Source organism: Pogonomyrmex barbatus, unplaced genomic scaffold (assembly GCF_055798465.1).
Source record: "Pogonomyrmex barbatus isolate J1 unplaced genomic scaffold, ASM5579846v1 scaffold7, whole genome shotgun sequence".
Lineage (NCBI taxonomy): Eukaryota > Metazoa > Arthropoda > Insecta > Hymenoptera > Formicidae > Pogonomyrmex > Pogonomyrmex barbatus.
The window spans coordinates 6,283,158-6,299,554 of NW_028297171.1; the positions used below are offsets into that span (position 1 = coordinate 6,283,158).

General features: G+C 31.9%; 1 protein-coding gene across 3 annotated transcripts in view; it reads right to left on the reverse strand.

Annotated features, from left to right (window-relative positions):
- trc (Serine/threonine-protein kinase tricornered) overlaps window positions 1-16,397 on the reverse strand; it is a 129,051-nt gene that overhangs the window by 71,025 nt on the left and 41,629 nt on the right. Inside the window, exon 2 of one of the 3 annotated variants that reach the window (XM_089083502.1) lies at window positions 6,219-6,266. The exons of the other annotated variants lie outside the window; for them this stretch is intronic. Within the exon in view, the coding sequence (XP_088939628.1) occupies window positions 6,219-6,266 (48 nt within the window). The remainder of the gene's footprint in view (window positions 1-6,218; window positions 6,267-16,397) is intronic. 3 annotated transcript variants of the gene reach the window in all.

Consider the following 16,397-nt stretch of genomic DNA (forward strand, 5'->3'; position numbering starts at 1 on the left):
CAGGTAGAATAAACATTTTCTATGAGACTTTAGTTTACCTTAGAAAATTTTATCCTCTCTTAAAGATTTATGTCAATAATCATGCTTATTTTCTTCATCATTACAATTATCAAAGCATGAAGAGATGTCATACAAGATGTGCAAGACTTTCATTATTTTTGCTAGTTTTGTTATTTATCTAGAATTTTCAATACATCGCAATTTAGAAATAAAAGAATAAATATTCCAATTAATATTTTATATAGATGTATCAACTTCTCTGTTTCACATACTCGCTTAATAACATTGATCGTTCCGCATTGCAAGACATCGAATTGTTACAGTAATTATAAACATCGTTTTTATCGCTCGTTCGGACAAAAGTTACGAGAAAAAGTTTCGCGTTTTACTGCCCACGGCTGTAAATTCATAGTGTAATTACGTTTTTTTTTTTTTTTTTTTTTTGTAAATTGCAGCGTGATAACAAGGATGGATTAGAAGCCAGCGCCGATATATAACCGAAGAACGTAGCCGCGTGAGATTAACCGCTGCACTTAAGAACCGCTAAGAACGAACCCATTACATAGGAAGGTGCTAAATGTGGTTCCGCGAAGTGGTTCTGGCCGTGCACTCGCATCTCTTCGCGATACCCGAAGAGGTTTATGACGCAGGCGGCATTGCCGCCCACAATGACGAATGTACAGCTATGGCGCATTTATCCCTCTCGAAAGTCGACGAACCCCGCAATGCTCTCTCTCGAGGTCAGCCTCGAACTATGAAACTGACGAAAACCAAGTAATGACGGTGTAGGACGTATAATTACGCTAAGTGCGATCGTTACAACTGCACGAACGGTCGGTATCATTAATTATTCACCGAAACAATTTCGACGGAAGTTTTGTATCACGAAACTTGAGAAAATATAATAAAAAAATAAATAAAAAAATAATAAATATATTAATAATAAATGTTATTAATATTATTACTCTGTAGTGTAATAATAAAATTCTTCCTGTCTTATTTTGTCTTAGAGAAAAAAATTGCAAACATACATAAACATATATTTTATCATTGAAGTATCATTGAAATATGAATTGTAGATGACTATATATGTTAGTGTCATGTGTCCTTAATTCTCCAGAATAAAAATGCATACTAATATTTTATAATCTCTTTAATGTATATCATGACATACATAGAAAAAAATGTATGTAATATGAAATTATGAAAATTATATTAAACTCCATTCATGTTTTATCGCATTTATCATGAAAAAGGTAAATACTTTTTAAATTAAACTATGCTCCCGTAAAAAAAATATATATTTAAAAATTTCAGACGCTAATAAAATGTAAAACAGAATGATTGATAGATATGGACAAAAATATATATATAAATGTATCACTGTTGACGACTATATCTGAGCAAATTACGACACGAAAAGAAAAATATTATATTCCTCGTTGAAAACAGGTTTTTGATGGTATATTTTTGAAAGTAGATAATAAAATCGTTAACGCGTTTCGTTGACGTTCAAAGGATGAACGAATTTTATACGATTCAATAAAACGCCGTTCAATAAACAACAGTACTATCGACTATACACACGGGTGTCTCCCGACATTTCTTTCACGAATCCCTTATTCAACTTGAAGCACAATCGTTTCTACCTAATCTCGTTCCCAAAAAATCTTTCAAGATGCAGCTAAAAATATCATCTTTATATATAAGAAGATCGTAAAATACGTATAGTAAAACTAGAGTCAACTGTAGAAATATAGGACGTGAAATAAAATCTGACGTTAATTTTTATCTAATCGAGCTCACGACACCTCGACGCGGAATGAAAGAAGTCCAAATATACGGAACACCTTGTTGTGTGTACAAGTTGGACGACCGATTTCGAAAGGCCGCGAGTCTTTTATTACGCGAGAACCGTGCGCTCACCGGGCGCGGGGTAATAACAATAATCCCGTAACACACGTGCGCGAAACATGCTCGTGAAATAAGTATGATAGCGGGTCGAGATTGTCGACCCGATGACCCACTTTGCCGGCCAGGATGCGCACCCGCATCCCGGTTAGCGCGCTGGTCCTGCGGAGTCAAGGTTGGCGTCGTGCCGAATGGCAACGCTGCTCCGAACGTTTCTTACAACGAGACAGGAAAATTCGACTCGTCTGTTTATTGCGCTAATAAACTCGGTGCCCCCGAGCACCCTCGGACATGAAGCGCTTCCTTGACCGAGATAATGATATACTGTGACATGAAAAGTGTACACCATGACAGTATTTCAAAACTATCGTGCTTGCCTTCGGATGCATTTCGAGATGAGAAAATCCTGCTTGCTATACCAGTATTTTACGAAAAATCTCGTTACAAAGATATTTTGCAAGAAAGAATCTTAAAAAGTTTTGAAAAATAATTTTCTAAGATATCGATGAAAATCTTATTCTGCTGTTATTTTATTCTATCGTTTTAAGTAACTTTTATTTTAACGTTTCTAATAAAGAAATAATTTATGTAAAACAATAAGTATAAAACAATTTTTTATTAAATTTTGATTAAAAGCAGATTTTCTTATAAAATCCATGCTTGTTTTAGCATGAATTCTCTTAATTAAACATGAAATTCACATTAAAAATTAGCGAAATGCTAAATTTAGATTCGCGATCAAAAAATTCGCGATCAAAAATGAATTTATATCCGTATAAAACTGGAACGATAATGCGAGTAACCTAGTTCGATAGATTGAAAAACATCACTTTCCGATTCCAAGAATTTCGAAGACAAAAATACATGATTTCGATATCACATTGGAGTTATAGTAAATACAAGAATAACTAGCAATGTAACCTCGATAAGTATAATCATAAAAGTGGTTCACAGGTCATGTAATTATAAATCCCGCTAATTAAATTAAAGCGAAATAAGAATAAAGTACACGATTGCGTAGTACATGTTGTCTTTTAATGCAAACCTGTATGTTAATTTTCTGTGTTTAAAAATCTTGTTTGAAACATTGTTGAAAATCAAATCAGAAATCAAATTTATCTTCTTTGCATTTGAAAAAGTATATGTTTGATCGAATCATGTTAGAATAAGATCGAATGTCCCCGTTTCATTTTGCTGTAGCGAGAAAAATCGAGACTGCGGATTGCAAGAATCCGATAATATGACATAAAAATGCATGCATTGATAGAGATTAACATTTTTTTAATATTCAATATATCTATGAATGAAAATATGTATTCCGATAAAGTTTCACTTTGAAGAGATTATAATGCAAACTCTGTTTAAATTTAATATATAGCTCCTATACCAATATTTTTAAGTATGTCTATTTTATATACTTCGAAAATTACTAATTAATTTAAAAATTGACATTTCTCCAAAATAAAATAAAAATAAAAAATTAGCAGAAAATATATAGATTAAAAGATGTCTTTTAATTTATGCTTTAGCCCCTCAGTGGTTTACTTTTTAATTCATGAAAATTTATTTCTTTAAATTAAATTTTTAGAAATAATCATTGTTTAAATATTATTTCATTTTTTATTAAAATAAAAAGTCCTATATTAATGCATGTTAGATATATGTACTAAAATATCGAGTCATTAAATTTAGCGAAATAACAAAAGTGCGGTGACCGTCCCGAATCTAATTACACCTTAATAGTTTCCCATTTAATTGCAAGTGATCATCAGTCAATTTCATTACTCCCGAAATCGGATGGAGATTCAACAGATCGAAAGAACAAACGGTCCACAAGTGAGGCTGAGAATAATCCTGCGGCGATTGATTGCGAGCAGACGAAGTACGGACCACCGTGCATTCAAGTTTCGTGCCGTAATGGAAAAGCGAATTGAAACGTACTCTCCATTATCGACATCCGCATATCCGTCCGGGTGAATTCGATATGACAGTTAGCAACGTCATCGTGATATCGAAATCGAATACATATGTGTACAACTACGGACTCGGTAATCTTTCACCGACGTCCGCCAATTCGACTGCGACTAGGTAGGTCGACTGACCAATAATACCCATTGCAAAATATCGACAGAAAAAAAAAAAGAAACATATGGAATTTTTAATAGAGTCTCAACCGATTGTGTCACAGTTGCACCATTTTCACCGTCGGACGCTAACGATCAGTCGATGAATATATTTTATTTCAAAAATAAATATAAAAAAAAAAAAAGAATCGAACTAGTCACGTTAAGTTGAAATTGTGATATCAATTTCATTTACATAATGGGAAAAACAATGCAATATGTTAAATTGCAAGAAAAATTATCTTTTCAAAAAATTAAGAAAATATTTTATGAAAATATTATTTATGTAAAAAATCTAAAAGAAAACTAATAAGATAAGACCAAGCGCAAGAAACAATATTTAGAATGATGTAGAAACAAATTCCCTAATTTTAAGCAAGATCAATATGTCGTCAGTTATCTATTTTTTAAAAATCAGTAGCTAACAAAAAAGGATATTTAAAAAAAAGATACTTAAAAAATTTTAGGATATTTTATATTATCTTGCTAAATATAGACACAATATTACATATCGTGTCCTAAGATTTATATAATTTAAAACATTTTCATTTATGATTCGCAAATTTCAATATAATTATTCAATATAATTATTTAAACAAAGTTACGCGCGATGCCAAAAATTATTATAAAATTAAAATTATATTACCAATTGAATTCCGACCAATTCACAAGGATTTTAGTGCGTAATTATGGCAGCAAATTGGGAAAGAAAAAGGAAGAAGCGATGAAAAAAATATCAAAATATTTTATTATCACGGTTATCGTTATTGGTCTTATGACGCTAAGCTGTCTTCATTATATCTCTAAACCTCGTTAAAAAACTCATTCAGAGAATAATGTCATTTAATGTTATATTTCAATCATTAGAAATTTTTCAAGAAACTTCTCGCGCAAATATCATCAAGTAGATAAATTAAAATATTTACTGCATACCTTCAAAAATAATTAGGACAAAGAATTCTAATACAATATTAAAGTCGCAAACATTTTCGAGGTGTAGACAAATTAATTAATTAATGATATTAAATAAATATGGCATAATTATATTTATGTTGCTTGATTTGTACAATAAATTATATAAGATATTAATATATTTTTATCTTTTTTAGATGGATGAGTTATAAACAATTAGAATTGCATATTACAATATAAATATAATTAATAACTATTTTAACGCATATTTTATTATATAAATTAATTAAAATATGCTACGTGACAGTAAATTGTTTCATATTCTTTTTCATTTATATTTGTGAGTTGTAAACATTGAAAAAAATCTATCGATATTGCTCTCAATCTACATATATAATATTTAATCCTGGATAAAATAAAGCAAACACAGGCCTCAAATCCAATTGAAAAATATTTAGAAATAGAAAGAGAAAAATAAAATATACACTAAAAAATTAAGAATTTTCCCGACTATGTTTCACAAATTAAAACTATCTTTAATTCATATAAACATATAATACATAAAATTTTTCTCGTTAATAAGTTAATTAAATCTTTCAGTCTATAAATATAAAAAGTATTATAAAAAAAAAATAAAAGTTTTAATTCAAAAAACATTTCAAAAATTTTAATTTCATTTTTACTCTTTTTTTCATAAGAGTAATTAAATTTAATTAATTTCTAATATATTTAACATTAAAATTTCTTAAATAATATTATTATAATATTGTAATACTGTATACCGTATCTTTATAGTATTTTTTAATTTTATTTCCTAAATTTTTTGTTTGTATGTCAAATGTTCGGCAAAAAGTAAATACAAGGAATAATATATATTTTCATTTTTCGGAAACAATTTCTTATTTGCAAAAATTATTTTATTCATAATTTATTATTTTTTAACAAGCTTCCACATTTTCAGTCATTTCTTCATTTACATTCAATAAATTTCAAGCAAATAGACTTATATGTTTCACAATCACATTCCATTTTACATGAGTTTTTACTATTCTCGTATATGCAATAAATCGACGAATAGTAACTCAGGATTAAATATTAATACTAATCTGCTCTAACTCATCCATTTCGAGATAATGTATCTACGAATTGCTACAATTACCTGTAATCTTCATATATTCCCAAATTATTCCAGGAAACATCTTATATATGTATCTCTTATACAATTTTCACAGATCCATTATCTCCCAAATCGAAATAAAAGATTCGACTCACCAATACGATGCGCAGCAGCGGAGTTGATGTATACAGCTATGTTGAAATCTGTAAAATACAAACACATTCACATTATAGAAAATCACTCAAAATAATTCACATCGAAGAATTATTGCACATAAAATAAATATAAATAATTAATTTTAATTATAACAAGAGAGAGAAATAAAATAATTACTTACCCCTTGGTTGCTCCGCCGTTGCCCGACGCTTTCCAAGCCTCCTCCTCCTCTCAGATTTCGTTGTAGCACTCACAAAACACTCATTAACGAATAACACTCACTAATGGATAATTATAATTGTACACGAGTTTGTTATCAACACGTGAAAATCGTGCGATACTTTAAACGACCGTTTTCGAACAGTATTTTCCGATATCTATCACGATCACATTGGAAACAAGGCAATATATACAATAAAGGTGACTATATAGTAAAAAAAATCAGCATGCTGCACGTCACAAAAATGAGTATCGAGTGTTCTAGTGCAGGCCAATTCGTCGTCAATGTAAAATATTTTACGTGCGATTTTAAAATAAATACACGCCGCTGTATATTCCGCCCTTCGCTTTCCATATTAATTTACCAAAAACCGATCGTCGATTCTATCACGACTCTCCATTAATTAATTTGTTAAAATCCGTGATCCCGCGTCCATCAAGTCGCGCTTTTAAACTAAAAATATGTGACTCTCAATCAACGAAAAACCCAAAGTGTGTCGCAAGATTCGCCTTAATGCAATCAATAAAGAAACGATTTTCGTTCTTTATCTCCGTTTCAAAATCCATGAATAAATGTTCGAATAAGTCGTCGAAAATATTTACGAGAAATAATCGTCATTGCGACATGCTTACATAATTAATCGCGAGAGTCATCGCATGGATTCGTAAAGGTTATTATTCGTAAAGTATTCGTAAGGGATGATCGTATTAGAATAATACGTCTTCACACGACCACGTCTCGAATAATAATGCGAGGAAACGAAGAGGACAACAGGCGCCGCGGCTCGAGTCTCAAACGCAAATGGCCCAATGGTAATCTTGTATACACACATAGCTTGTATACAAAAAAACAAACCCCAAGGCCGCAGATATTTTGTCGAAACATTTAACGGGTTGTAAATAAAATAAATGCCCAATGTTTTATCCATCATACTTCCGGTTAATTATTGATATACATGGTCGCGATAAATTATTCTTACTTACTCCTTGGTAAGTTGTAAAATAAATGTATGTTGAATGTTCTATTTCTTGTATTTCAGATTAATTATTAATACACATAATTACACGATAATATCATGTGTATCAATAATTACTATTCGTTCCTTATGTCACTGACATAGTGATTCGCGCATCATTTCGCATCATAGCGCGTTTTTGAAAAAGCTTAATCAGTGAAAAATTTAATTTGCGATGCAATTATGCGTTCGAGATACATCCAAACACGTATAAATTTAGAAAAAAATATTACAATAATAAATCTTAATTTTCATAATAAGAATAATAAAGTAAATTTTTATAATAATTTAAATATAATTTAAATAAAATAAATTTTCATTTTATAATTGAAATATATATATCTAGATTTAACAATAATGATTTTAAGTAAAGTAATTAATCAAATATTTAAATTCTTATTAAAAAAACTCAAATATACAAGATTAAAATTTCTTATTAGCAATTAACTATTAATATCAGCTGACCGTTATAGTGCACATAATACTTATACGTCAGAGAACAAAAGAACAAAACCAGAACAAAAAAAGTAATATCTGAGATGTAAAATTCACCGAACAATGGATCGATGTAAATGTAAATGTAGATATGCAAATCCCACGTTTTATTAGCCAACGTTAATCGGTTTTAACCTGAAAAACTTTACGAGCATATTTTTTGTTGGAATTTTAATTCTATTATAATCATAATTAATATTTAAGATACAACATTAAAATATTTGTGATACTTTTGAAATACTCCATATATATCAATTTATTATCCATTACGCATTCGAATATATCGATACTAGTTCGAAGCTTTGCAATAATGTTAATTACTGATGTTCTTTGAAGAAATAACTGCATTGGCCAGAGGATTACAATGTCGAGTGTCAGTTCGAGGGCCATTGTCACAATATTCTGCATTCGTGCATTTTATATGCGCGTGAACGTACGAGCACACGCACATTCGTTCGTGCGCGTCGCGTTGCGCAAGCACGCGCTCGTTGCGCTACGGGGAAATAAGTGGGACGGGATAGCCCCGTTAACCCGTAACCGTATCGTTAATCTAAAGCCGGAGATTAATAAAGTTAAAAAACATATCGCTCGTTTTTTCGCGAAAATCAATAACGACGATCATCCCTATCGATGAAAATGATTAAGCGATCCCACCTTTTAAAATTACTTGACAAATTTATCCGAGGCTCGATTTCAAACCGTTCTGCAATATTAGTTTCTCTCATTGCTAGGCATTCCGCAACATTATATCTCGTTTTTACAACAGCTGCAATACATATAAAGTTGTTTCATAAAGCTAGACAGCTTTCTCGCGCGGTGAAATATTGTAAATGACGGAACGACGGTGCACTGTCGCGAATAAAAATAGCGCGATATTGCGCCGCGCGTATGTATTTTAGGTTTGGAAATTTTTAATAAAAGAGAGTTACGCGCGCACGCCGCGAATAACCAGCCTCGCCATACGGGGGAGAGGGAATAACGTTCCATATTTTCGCCTCGTATCGAAGTGTCATTACTCGTCGCGAGCGCCAAGTAACGTCGATTAAATCTCGCCGGGTCTCGCGAGTCGTTTAACGCGGAATCGATATCCAAAGAGAGCAGCTCGTTATTCTCAATTCCAGCATATGGGGAATACCGTTTCAATGCGAGAGCGTGTCGCCTTGACCTAAAAAATCCTGCCGCGGCAACGTGGACGTCCGCGTTTTAACGCCGTCCGCGCGGTACTTACCGCCGCTCACCTAATCCATAATTCCGTCACGCGTTTGAGCTTTGATACCGATTTCATACTTTCTCGAACGTACGCGACGTACGAGAATAGCAGCTGCCGAAATAGCAGCTGCGTGCCGCCGACTCGGAATAATAATTATTAACCGCATCGATAGTATTTCTTCCGCGTCGGGATTAACTCTTTAGTTGTGGCACGCTGGATTAATATATTCTTCACGGACACTTTTGGACGAGTCATTCAAATTAAGATGGATAACGATGAAGACCGACCGAGAACGAAGACACAAAATAAGATAGATTTATGTCCGTAATAAAATTTAGATACTATACTACACTTTTTACGTCTTCATCATCATTTTCATTTCTAGGTTGTACGAATAATTAAAGAGAGAAGAGATTTTATTATCTTTATGGTTGTGATTGTCAAATTGTTTTTTTATTCCCAATGTCGTGTAACATCGATACATCATTTGGACTTAATGTTTTTTTCTGTAGAAATTGATATAAAACAAAGGTGTCAAAAGTTAACAAGAAATGTTAATGTTAATTTCATTATTCAATCATCATTCCATCAATCATTATCAATTATTGATTTTTAAAACCTTGCTATAATTGTCTATACATATATATATATATATATATATATATATTATAATTGCAGTCGAAAAAATGCATTGTAAAAAATTACTATAGAGTTTGTTATAATACTAGAATATTATTTTATATAAGAAAGAAACTTCTTAACTTTATCAAATCTGTGTGATCTACGAAAGTATACTTTTCCTTTATTGCAAGAAATTGAATTTTCTAAAGTTTTGAAACATATAACCTCGTACGTTGTTTCGCAGTTGTCAAATACATTGAAAAAAGTTTATATTTGATGAATATCAATAAAAGGTTCAACATAATATTTTATCTATGTATTTATCACAAATTTTGCAGATAGCGTGAAATAATGAATAAAATCTATAAATCCAAAATTGCATTGTTTTTAAATTTATATATATCAATGAATACAATTGAATAAAAAACTTCTAAACCAATAATAATAATAATAATAATAATAATGCAAAAACACGAAAAATATAAAGTAACTCGTTTTTTTATTCGTTAATATTTTCTTTCATAAAGAATAAATTAATTTTAATCGTAATATACAAATTAATCTTTTGCTATCCTACTAGTCCAATTCTAGAAAAAATTAATACTGCCTTTAACACAATATTATAATTTCTCTAAGTTTGCATTTTTTTTGTCTGTTTGTATCCATAACTACATATAAAGAAAAATATAAAAAGAGTAATAGATTTTATTAAAATCATTATTAAGATATACGAATATCGACTTGCAATCGAGCTTACTGAGTCTGGGTAGAAGGAAAACAAAATAGAAAAGTTAATAAATTAAGATAAAAGTCAATTGAATCGGCTCTCGATCTCCTTATCTTTCTGTGCTTGTTCGTTCATCCAATCAGATGCCAACCAATTTTTCCACACGAATACGAGTACCATACAAGGGGAATTCAACGAACGGAGAAAGAAGGTGCGAGTGCGAGTTATATCGAGCGAGTGATTGCGCCGCACGCGCATTCACGTGCACACTTCCCGATACCAATGCCACATATACATGGTGTCCCTGAGCTAAATATAGATTCGGAAATTTATTTATAAAGCTGAAAATGCGATGTTAATTGTCGAGAATAAAATAACGAAAATTAAGGAGTTACTTCTAAATATACAAGCTTCCGACATCTGAGGTCGCGACGAATTTGCAAAGCAAATACCTCGCGATCGAAAAATTGCGAGTTTAAATTAAACCGGCGTGTCTGACATGTTATAACCGTGAAATTACAACATATCTTGTAAGATATATTGCTAGAATGCGGAAGATATATTACCGGTCAAGGAATCCGTGTATGGAGGTTTCTCGGTGTTTCGGGACACCCAATATCTCGTAAGACTGCACGTACATCAGTTCGTCTCGTGGTGAATGCAAAATCGCGTGACTAGAAACTGCAAGTTTGTATGTTCCGACGTCGTCTCTCAGCAATTTCTTAACGTCGCATGAAAATAGCCCTCGGTATCAGAGACATCGATATTTTTATTCATTCAGTAAATACCATTTCCTGTTTTATTTCCTTCAAAAATATCTCGAAAAATTCGAAAACATCTACCTGCAGCATTCAAATACATATAATTAAATATGCAACGTTTTTATATATATATATATATATATATATATATAGATGTTCAAATGTATTAACATATCAGATAAAATTCATACTTGTCCTTCGAATATCAAATAAAAAAAATATTTATTAATATTCGACATTAATTCTTGATAAAGCGAATGCACAAATAATATTGTATAGCTTGGTTAAAGATATTAATCTCGAGTTTTTCAGACATTAAAAAATTTCGAACAACCCGCAAGACACCAACAACAATGTTACGGGAACCTGAATCCTGTTTTACTCGAAACACGCAACAATGCTCACGTATCTGTCATTACATCGGTGCAAGAATCAAGTAGAATACACGATTTTTATTCGTGTCGCGACCGTAACAATCTCTCTTGAATCAGAATACGGGAAGGCAAGTCAACAAAAAAATTTTAACAAGGAAGATTTGAATATACTTGAAAAAAACTGCTTTGAAAATTCAAACGCGTTCACAGATAAAAAGAAATAACTGAATAAAATATAAGAAAATTGATAACAAAAAAAAAAAGAGTAAACAAATAATAAAATAAAAAGAAATAACTTTGCTGTAATATGGCTTTAAATTATTTCTCGTGCATATTCAAATAAATCAAATTAAATCAATAAAGAAATGCGGATTATAAAATATTATTATTCTAGATAAATCAAATATTATTAATATCAATTATTAAATACCGCTATTATTTTAGAACAATAATTCATTAAAAAGATATTTGATGCGCTATATATAAATTGAATTAAATATTGAAATCAATTAATTTTTACTGAATATATACTGAATTTTCAAATTAAATCCATTAAACAATTAGGCAAAGAATTTTTAACTAGAAATCGGTCAGGGACACCTTCTGTATTACGCATTCCATATTCCGATGAAACCAGCTGTTATATATACGATTGCAAGCGTGCACATCCGGGTCGCATAAATCGGCGCGGTTCGTCGGCAACGGGAAGGCGAAGCATACGGACTACTTCATAAATTCACCGTCCTCCGATTCGGAATGGTTCCCTGCGAGAAAACGTATTCGCATTGCGGAAGGCGAAAGGAGACACAACGGGCATAAGGTCGATCGCCTTAAAAGCGCGTGAGAATTTAAGACAGCTTGCGAAATACGACGCCGTAGCCTTGGAATATGCCACGCGTGTTTTCTGCGCTACAGAATTTATCGTGAACGCAGGAGAAAGGCAAAAGAACAATACGAATTAACTCGTACCGATTGTCGCAAATCAATGTGATGTTAAATTTATAAAGGAAAACGTACAGAAATAATACACAAATAGAAATACTTCCGATCATCTTGTAATGTAAATACAGAAAGTCATTAATTACAAAAAAATTAAAGAAAAAAGGAAAATATAGCAGTGGATATAAAAATTGTGCTCTTTTTCAATTAATTTGAATCGCGATTTATCTAAACAATAATTCAATTATTAAAATAATTCTAAAAAAAAAAAAACGGAGATAATTCTGAATTAAATTTAGCACTGTTTCGAATACAACATGAGTTTTGAAAGAAATATATTTTCAAATCATGTGACTTTAAAATTGCAACGATTCACCTGTCTGTCAAATATCCGAAATGTTCTACGAACTATTTAAATAAATGTTTTTCGGTTCATTATCGAGTCAACTCGATGTTTCGACAAAGTCACCGTTAGTTCGATTTCCACGTGGCATTCCGTGCGTCTCGTTCTGAGAAATTTTATAGAGCTCACGAGTCACGCCTACCAAACAGGATTCGTAACATAAATAGGATTTCGTAAATTTACCTAAGCACAAAATTACTGCAAGCTCGTTTAATATCATATTTAAAAGTTTCACATTGAACTTGCTATTATTAATAACGAAATATATGTACAAAATACGTTCAATTTCTATATATGTAGTGTGATATTTGCGAATTTTCCTGTTCAAATAAGATCTAAACCAAAGAGAATGAGATGTTATTTCGTATTAAGCACGATTTACAAAATTAATTTCTAATTCTTTCTCGATGATGGACGATAACTGCTTCTCATCTAGAATGCAATCGAGTAGGTTGCTGTAATTTTGATCGGCATCGACCGCCGCTTCATAGGAGGCAAATAATTAAAAGGATTCTCTTAGCTTTAGCGCATCGTGCCTTTCTCCGTCTTGTCTACAATATTAATGGATCGCGTCCTTTTTCTCTCTCTCTCTCTCTCTCTTTCTCTCTCTTGCGCGCGTCTTGACGATACGTCCAGTATCGTTTGTTCTTTGCAGAGCACAGCATATATCCTCGAAACTCACTTCTGTTCTCACGCGAGAGAGGTTTCTACTAAAATACTGCTATATAGAAGAGGGTTGATAGAAAAAGAAATGAAAATTACACGATAGATTACATCTTTAAATCTCAAAGTAACCCGGAAAATTGAACTGCAAATAGAAAATTTCATTATATATTTCAATGTTACATCATTACACACACACACACACACACACACACACACACACACATGAAGTATCGTTTATATGTATAAACTCTTTTAATTCTGAGAAAGATTAAAATGACATCTTAATATTCGATTTAAAAATCTAATTTATGCAAAACAGTTTTTCAAGATAAATAGCTTGTTTAAAACATTCAGTTTCTTCTGTATGTAAAGAGAGGCAACTTGTTATTCTTTAGATGAAGCAAGGAGATAACAGTAATTATACCTGATTGATATTGCATACTTGTTTTTAAATAGTGACATAACGTTTACTACGACATTTAGCGTAGCAACTCGTAGAATTGCAATTCATACTAAATAACATCGAATGACGATAGCATACGTGACAAGTTTGCACGATTTTCTTAAGTCAATGTCGATAGATGCAAGGCAGTACATAGAAAAATATCATTAATTTTTTTTTCGTAATGTTACAATAGACTATAATTTTACTATGACTATTCCTGGTACCAATTAGCATTCAAAGGCTTGAAGCTATCATATTTATTTTCAATTTTTGATATGAACCAACAATCAATATTCAAACATAAATTCTTGCATATCGATGAATCATAAAATATAAGCTCGATATATGAGGCATAAGCTTCCGTGGCAGAAATTATTCAAAACATAAAAACTAAATACGTACTAAATAATAAATATAATGATACATATCTCGGCAAAGTGTAACATCTTACAATGATGCGAATAAATTCTTATCTTAGACAATTTCTAAATTATCCTAAAAAGGGCATATAAATTATAAAGTTTAAAAAATTAATTTTAAAAATTAATTTTAAAATATATTATTTTTTTAAACTCAAAATATATAAAAGTACACACACACAATTAAATAGCTGAATATAATATAAAAATAATTCTTTAAGAGCAAAATTAAAATTAAATTTAAAGACGGGAAAAACGAAAAGCTATACAACACGTTGAATAATTATTCATATAAGTCACGTTTTCGATGTGTATACATATACCCTTTTCGGACAAACTCATTTGTGATTCCACTTACACACGGGCAAACGGCGCATCGATTATAGTTGGTCATTGCACTCACCTGAAACAAAATATGCAAAAGTACAGTTAATAAAGTCCTGACCTGCATGAAACATTAATAAAGTTTGACCGGAGTACTGGAGATCGATAGTAATTAGAATTGAGCTTACGGGACCAACGCGTATAGAGACTAAAACGCTTTTCCTATTAATTGGCTTTGTCTTAAAAATCCACGAAATTAAGCTACTAGATTTTGTAAAATTTTATTTATCAATAAAGAAATAAGTCAAATAATTAAATCAGAAATCGATTACAGATGCTATTTAATGAAAAAAGTAACTCAATATTTAATATTAAACATTAAGAAATTGCTTCTATAAAATCATTAGAGAAATTGCTTGATTTAAAAAAAATAAAATATTAAATATGCATAATCAATTACGTAGAAAACTTTAATCATTTTTAGTCAATTACTTTACTCATTAAGACTTTATTTCCTCTTCCCAGCGTGAAAAAATATTGTTAATTTTCTCAATTTTTTCAGATAATTATTTTTAATATAAAAATAATGAAAAATTTTACAGTACACCTACTTACACAAAATATTCCAAAAATTACTTCACACTTGCGTTCTTCGTATCAATTATCAAAGCATCGTCGTTTAAAGAATAAAATTTTCACAGAGCTTATCTCCATCTGATGTAAATTTTTCAGCAGAACAGTTTGAATACGTAACGAATGGTGGGTTCTATTAAACTGCTCGGAAATCTCGAGTCGACATTACGACGCGCCGCGTTTCCCACATGATTTCATTTGACGCGAGGCACACGCGTTATTAGCATATTACTACATTAGCCGCGAGAGTGAGACGAAGGCCGGGGTTATATCGAGTGGGTGGACAAGCAGGCAAACGCGCGCACTGCTCATTGTTACGAGCGCTATTGCGAAAATTACGTGTGCGCCACGGTTGCCGCCCATGTTCGTGTCCAGTTGCTCGCTCAAACGGAACCAACGAGCTCTCTGTAATCTCTGCTTGCTTAGCCGCCGATACTAAACTAAATCGGTAACACCGAGATTATTCGTCGATACGACGATAAGAAATCAGAAAAATCAATATCTAAATATAGCTAATCGATATCTGAACGTCTATCGCGGCGGATATCCGCTCGCTAAGTGTCGACTTATTTTAGTGCCTCATTATTCTCAATAATACAGAGAAGATTCGAAAGAGGGGAAGCGTCTCTCTCTCTCAGTCAGGGACGATCGAGGATGGCGGGATGAAGATTTCCCGAATCCACTGAATGGCGGAACATTGAGTGTTGAGTGTTGCAACGCGGTTTCCGCTCGTACCAAAAATTAGACATTCCTTTGTGTCAACGTGCGGTTGCGAAACGCGTGGCGTCGTAAGTCGCGAGCATTATCTTCTCTCCTTCGTTAACAAGATGTACGGATCGGGCGCACAATGAGCCGGCACGTCGTGTTTTCCCGCGGGGAACGCGCACACACACACGCAAACCTGTCTCGTGCAATTAACAACAGTC